At 46.9% G+C, this 7,300-nt stretch overlaps 1 protein-coding gene across 1 annotated transcript; it reads right to left on the reverse strand.

Moving 5' to 3' along the window:
- Positions 1-2,563: 2,563 nt before the first annotated feature.
- On the reverse strand, positions 2,564-5,293 carry LOC115328516. Its single transcript, XM_040215742.1, has one exon. It carries the CDS (start codon positions 5,291-5,293, stop codon positions 2,564-2,566), a length of 2,730 nt encoding a protein of 909 aa, XP_040071676.1.
- Positions 5,294-7,300: the final 2,007 nt, after the last annotated feature.

A 7,300-nucleotide genomic window follows, 5' to 3' on the forward strand; every position in this document is an offset into this window, starting at 1 on the left:
CAGTACGGCGGAAGGTACGGCCCTGGAGGGCCAATCGAAATGTGACTGCGTATCACCGGAGTGCGCTTTTATTGCGAAGAAGTATTAGGCGTTTCGCTGCGTCATGTTTGTTTATGTGGGCGTTGCGCTCGTATACGTAGCGCATATCAAAGCCGTCGGCATTGAATGTGGGGCTTAACGTTTACCCTTTGCCAAGTTACAACGAGAGAGAGTATAACCGTGTGCTTTCACTCTGCTGGCGCCACCTGGCTGTCGCCGGCTTGCGATGGTTCCTATCCCTGACGTCACGACTCCGAATACTAGCAGCAAGCGACAAGCTCGGTGGTGGGAAAAAAGCTCGGTGGAAGCCGAGTCATCACCTTCCAAAATCAACACCGTCAGAGTGGAGAGTCTCACTTTGCTTTTATCTCCGTTGAATACAGCAGAAATAATCCTACTCTAGGCGTCATGGTTTTTGCTTGGCCAATCGTGGAAGGTCGTTCACAGCGACGTCATTGTTCGCGCACGTCACCAATAACCTCTAAAATTGCAAAGTGTTGGGTATGTAGTAGTCACTGTGATGGGAAAGGATAAGGAAGGAACTCAGAATTCCGGAGCGGTGGTTGTAAGAAGAAAGATGTTATTTACAGAGTAAGGAATTAAAAATAAAAGTCAGATAGAGTAGGAAAACACAAGTTACGAGAGTCATCAAAATATGTACAAAGTTCAGTCCGCCGACTTCACTTACGGCCCACACGATGTTATTGCCGAGAAGACGCCTCGTTGTCGTAACGTTTTGGTTCAGGAGCCTGGCAGGCTGGGTCGGCCCAGGCGTAGGGTTGCTGGCTGCAGCTTGGCTAACGGCGGCGGTCCACGGTGTGCAGGTTCAAAGTCCCCACCGGCCTGTTGGCGCCCGTCGGAATCTTCCTAGACTGCCGGGACCGCTGGTGTTGAGCCGGGTGCCGATGCCCAACCGCCTTTTTCGAGCGCCTCGAGCGTGTGTCCCGTTCACTCTCCTCGTGTTGTCCTCCTCTTCTTTTTTCTTATTCTCATTCCCTGATACGGTCTTGCAGTCTTCTTCATCTTTGGTTATTCATGTGTTGTCAGCGTTCATCTGCGTTGTCTTCCTCGTCGTTTGTTCAGCCCATATCATCACATTCACCCCCCTTTTAAAGACAATTGTTTAAATAAGATCGAACAACACAATGTAAAGACCAAAATGTTACATACTTTGGAAAAGGAAAAAAAAACAATTGTTTCACCTAAATAGATGTACTCACAACTATTTGAGTAATCTCATCCTTTACGGAAGCGTATTATAGTCGGCTCAAATAGTCAGCCCCAAAGTTCTGACTGCCCCGAATGTACATGACATGAAAATCGTATTCAGCCAGCAGCAGACTCCATCGCAGCACGCGTCTGTTGAGTTGTTTGGCAGAGTGAATGTATTGTAAGGGTTGATGGTCGCTTTGAACCGTGAAGTGTTTTCCAAACAGAAATAGGTGAAATTTCTGCACCGCCCATACAAGGGCGAGACACTCTCGCTCGATTGCTGAATATGCAACTTCTCGCGGCAACAACTGCCGGCTAGCATACGCAACAGGGTGCATCATCCGATCGTGCTCTTGCATTAGCACAGCACCCAAGCATCTTCCCGAAGCGTCTGTTCTCAGGATGAAAGCCCTCGAAAGATCCGGAGACTTCAAAATCGGTTTGTTGGAGAGGGATTTCTTTAGCTCCTCAAAAGCTTTGGCGTGTTTGTCTTCCCAGATGACTTTGATGGGTGCTTTTTTCTTTGTCAGTTCCGTTAGAGGGAGCGACGTCTCAGCGTAATGGGGAATAAATTCCCGGTAATATCCCGTTAATCCTAGGAACGATCTGACTTCCGTCTTTGTTTGCGGTCTCTTAGCGCCTTGAATTTTCTCCGAAGTCTCGGTTAACGGCTCAAACGTTCCTTGTCCTACTCGATGTCCGAGAAATGTTATCCGGGAGAAGCCGATCTCTGTCTTCTTTGGCTTGATGGTAAGTCCAGCTTGTTTTACCCTCGTTAAAAATTGTCTCAGGGTTTTCGCGTGTTCCTCCCAGTTGGAAGTTGCGATTAGTACATCATCAAAATAATGATGTGTGTTTGGTACTCCATCCAGGACTTCCCTCATTAAACGAGTGAATACAGCTGGGGCTGTTTTTATGCCGAAGGGCATGAACTTGAAACGATATAACCCTGACATCGTTGAAAACGCAGTCGCGTCCTCCGATCCGTGTGCCATTGGCACTTGCCAGTAACCTTTCGCAAAATCAAATTTGGAAAAGTACTTCTTTGTGCTGACTTGAGCAAACATCATGTCGACTCGGGGTATCGGTTCGCAATCAGGTACGAGCACCTGATTTAGTTGTCGAAAATCGATGCATAATCGGGTCGTCTTGTCCTTCTTCTTTACTACCACCACGGGTGAGTTGTAGGGCAAGTCGCATTTCTCAATTATGCCGAGACTCAGCATGTCACCTATCTCGTTTTCTATTGCTTCTTGTAGCGCAAAGGCGAGTGGGTACTGTCGAACTTGAACTGGCACATCTGTTGTTAGTTTCAGCGGCATTTTACGAGATTGGTTCGACCCGGAAGATCTGAGAATACTTCTTGGAACGACTCTAGCAATTCTTCCACCTCTGTGACCTGTTCTTCTGAGAGTTCTTCTGATTTCCGCACATCATTGTGGTCTTGCTGACGCCGAAGGCCGACATGGGGGACCTCCTGTTCTTCACCTTCCTCTTCTACTGCGAGGCCAGCCAAGACTTGTTCAGGAGCGCCCAGAACTTCTCTTTCCTCATACTTTTTGAGCATATTGACGTGGAATAATGTCGTCTTTCCTCCAAGGTCTATTACGTAATTCAGTTCATTCCTTCTCTCCACCACTCGGAATGGTCCCTTCCATTGCAGAATCAGTTTATTTTTGTCAGTTGGTAACAAGATCAGCACTGGATCTCCCTCTTGCAGTTCGCGTACACGACTCTTCTTGTCGTAATATCCCTTTTGCATCTTCTGGGCTTTTCTTAGTTCTTCGTGGGCAACTTTGCACGTGTCTTCCAGCCTCTTCCGAAGATCGACCATGTACCCGTAGGTTGTTTTCGTCTCAGGGTCGATGTTCTCGTTAGTCCACAGTTCTTTTAAAACTGTCATGGGACCCCGAACATATCTCCCGTAAAGCAGATCAAACGGGGAGAACCCCAAACTACTCTGTGGGACTTCCCGATATGCGAAAAGCAACGGGGTCAGGTACCGATCCCAGCATCGTGGCTTTTCTTGGCACATCCTCCGAATCATTTGTTTTAATGTCCCATTCAGCCGCTCGACAAGTCCATTACCCATAGGATGGTGGGGCGTGGTAGTCAACTGTCTCAGCGATAACAGGCGACTGATCTCCTTCATCAAGCCTGACGTAAAGCAGGACCCCCGATCACTTAGGACTTCTTGGGGTAGGCCTACTCGTGAAAACATTTGAAGAAGGCCCTCTGCAACCTCTGTTGTCTCCATGCTCTTCAAGGCGACAGCATCTGGATATCTGGTGGCAAAATCAATCATCGTCAATATATATCTGTTGCCATTTTCTGAACTCGGCTTGATTGGTCCGATGATGTCTATGCCGACTCGTTGGAAGGGTGTCCCTATGATTGGCATGGTTCCAAGGGGCGCCCTGGCCACCAAGTGCTTGGGAACAGTCCTCTGGCAAATGTCACACGATTTTACAAATCGTTTTATTTCTGACGTTACTCCCGGCCAGTAGAATTCTTCTTGTACACGATCAGTGGTTTTCTTTGTTCCCTGATGGCCGGCCATAATTCCTTCATGTGCCAATTTGAGCACGATCATTCGAAAGTCTTTTGGTACTACTAACTGCTCCCATTCCTTACGGGACGGTGTTCGATATCTCCTGTAGAGGATTCCGTCATGTAACACGAATTCCGATTCGTGTGGCTTTTCTGAAACGAACTTTCTCCCGATGGAAGCAAAGCACTTATTTAGCGTTTTGTCGTTCTCCTGAGCCATTCTCAGCTTTCTTTTATCAACTTGTGTTGGCTCCACCGACATGACTGGTAACTCGGAAATGTTTTTCTTGCCTGGCGCCTTTCCTAGCGCCCCTACGCAATCACTTACTTTCTCCAAGACCTTACAGTCTTTCTCTTCACGTTTCTCGCTCATCGCGAGTTCTTTAGCAGTTTCCCCTCCTACTGCCGTCTGATCAGTTTCGATTTCCGCTTCTCTCGCTTCAGACACTATTTGTCCTCTGTCACAATCCCATTCTTCATCGGGATCATCGATCCTCCTCACTCCTTTAATATTTCCGAGTACCAAGTCATATAACGGGTTATCCATACACTTCGCCACCAAGCTGCCTGTGAAGTATGGTGTTTTTACTTCAATCTCCGCCTCTGGTAAATATTTAATCGTCCTGTCCAGAAGGAAAACTGGACTGGAAAAGCCAGTTAGCTTGTTATCTGGAACCAGGCTTCTTTTTACAACAACTGTGTTGCAGCCGCTGTCTCTGAGGACCGTTACCGTTCGACCTCCCACTTCTCCTCTCACCACTGGCATATAGTCTACTAAGAAACGTGGAGGTTTTCCAACTGCCATATTTACTACTGGGATTTTGTCCCCGTTTTTTAACAAGACATAAGCCTTTTCTGATTCGGTTTCGTCAGCGGTCGTTAACACACAGGAAGCCTGGGAAGCCTTGTCTTTTTCTCGGTCTGACTTCCAGTTACAAGCTTCTGCTTTGTGCCCAGCCTTTCCACACCTCCAACACGCAGAAGAACGCGGAGCCTTGGAACTCGTCCAGCAATCGGCTGCTCTATGACCAGGTTTGTTGCAGAGGTAGCATCGACTGGCTACCCTTATAGAATGCTGTGTTTTATTGCCTTCTTTCCCACAGCCTCCACTCTTGTGGTCCGAGTCATCTCTCAATTTAAAGAGGCTAGTCTGTCCCTGTGCTTCAAGAAAGTGGTCTGCGGTTGTCGCCAGATTCTCCAGGGACCTGCAGTTTCTTTCTTTTAGGAGTATAGATAGCTTTGTGTTGCATCTCTTCAGGAACTGCTCTGAGACTATCAGGTCCCTTAACCCTTCATACGTCTTAGGGGTTTCTCCTGTCTCGATCCAACGGTCAAAGTATCCCAATAGTCGAGCCGCGAACTGTCTCCCTGTCTCCGCATCTTCGGGTTTGCCATCCCTGAATTTCTCGCGGTACCCTTCGGTCGTATAGCGAAACCGCTGTAGCAGGCTTAGCTTGACTTTTGCGTAGTCTAAGGACTCCTCAGGAGTCATCCTGCCAACTACAGTCAGGGCCTCGCCGGTGAGGCACAAGCTTAATGATAATGCCCATTTGGCAGGAGGCCAGTTTTGGCTGCTTGCGACTCTTTCAAAACGCTGGAGGAAAGCATCCAAGTCGTCTCGTTTATCATTGAATGGTGGAATGAGTTTATGAGGGCTGCGACAATTGGCTTGCGCTTCCTGATTTTCTGCCCCACCGGTACCCATCTCGTTTTCATTGCGATCTGAACTGGTACTGTCTCGCAGTCGGAGTCGCAGTTCTAACACTTCCCGTTCTTGTTGCAATCTACGGATCTCTCGATCAGCCGCGTCCTGTGCCTCTTTAGCTGACTCCCGTGCTTCGTCTCGTAACAGGTGGCGTTCTTCGCGTTGCCGGTTGCGTTCTTGCTCAACCCAGTCGCGAAGCTCTCCCCCAGTATATCCCAGTTCTTTACCCAGAGCTACTATCTTTTCCGGATCCATACTCATTTCTCTTACAGAACCGTCCTGGAATTCTGCTCTCTCTAAGATGTTAGGAAGAGAGGTCCTGTCGCGGACGCCAGATTGTGATGAAAAAGGATAAGGAAGGAACTCAGAATTCCGGAGCGGTGGTTGTAAGAAGAAAGATGTTATTTACAGAGTAAGGAATTAAAAATAAAAGTCAGATAGAGTAGGAAAACACAAGTTACGAGAGTCATCAAAATATGTACAAAGTTCAGTCCGCCGACTTCACTTACGGCCCACACGATGTTATTGCCGAGAAGACGCCTCGTTGTCGTAACGTTTTGGTTCAGGAGCCTGGCAGGCTGGGTCGGCCCAGGCGTAGGGTTGCTGGCTGCAGCTTGGCTAACGGCGGCGGTCCACGGTGTGCAGGTTCAAAGTCCCCACCGGCCTGTTGGCGCCCGTCGGAATCTTCCTAGACTGCCGGGACCGCTGGTGTTGAGCCGGGTGCCGATGCCCAACCGCCTTTTTCGAGCGCCTCGAGCGTGTGTCCCGTTCACTCTCCTCGTGTTGTCCTCCTCTTCTTTTTTCTTATTCTCATTCCCTGATACGGTCTTGCAGTCTTCTTCATCTTTGGTTATTCATGTGTTGTCAGCGTTCATCTGCGTTGTCTTCCTCGTCGTTTGTTCAGCCCATATCATCACAGTCACGTAATAATTAAAGGTACATTAACAAAATATTTTGGTACATTATAAGTTTAATCTCGAATAGCTGTTAAAAAAAAAAAAAGAAAAAAAAAAAAGAAAAAAAAAAAGAAAAAAAAAAAAACATGTAGAAGTTTGATGGTCAATATAGTAGAGATTGTGTTTTTCCACTCCGATTATATATATTTAAGTAAAAGGTGCAGTTACGATATCCTTCGATGGCGCTGAGGCAATTCTAGTTGTTTAAAATATATCTGCAACCTTAAATTGTGTGGGGTTTTGGGAGGGTAAAGGTAGTGATGGGGTTCATGGCTAGGATAAAAGAAGGATAATATAAAAGTGACTCGGGTGATGCTCACCGACGTAAAATATGCCTGCAAACGTGTCCGTAAATAAAAAAATAATAAAAAAAAAATACTCGTACGCCGTTTAGAATAAAAGCTACAGTACCATGTGCTCAGCTGTAGCTACTTCCAGAGGGGGAGGTTTCATGAGATTTTGTGTTTGGAGAGACACTGGCTTTTAATGTTAAGCGCTCAAACAAAACGAAGATAATTCAGGAGTTTATATATAAAAGTTAATATATACAACTCGCTCCTAAGTTATAAAATGGCTTGAGTAATGGTAACAGCAATAACCTCGTTAAGGATAGAAGACACTCTCAGATCAAACAAACTGGCTGCATGTTTGGTTGTTCTGGCGAACGCGTTTAAGGACCGACAACCAGTTCGCGATGTTGAATTAAGCTGAGACGGGGGTAGAGAAGAAACATCAAAAAGTAGAAGGAACAAAAAATAGACAGGACGACGCTGAGGCGTCGTCCTGTTGTTTTCTGTCCCTTCTACGTTTTGATGTTTCTTATCTACCCCAGTCTCAG

Source organism: Ixodes scapularis, unplaced genomic scaffold, assembly GCF_016920785.2.
Source record: "Ixodes scapularis isolate PalLabHiFi unplaced genomic scaffold, ASM1692078v2 PGA_scaffold11__112_contigs__length_91849675, whole genome shotgun sequence".
NCBI lineage: Eukaryota > Metazoa > Arthropoda > Arachnida > Ixodida > Ixodidae > Ixodes > Ixodes scapularis.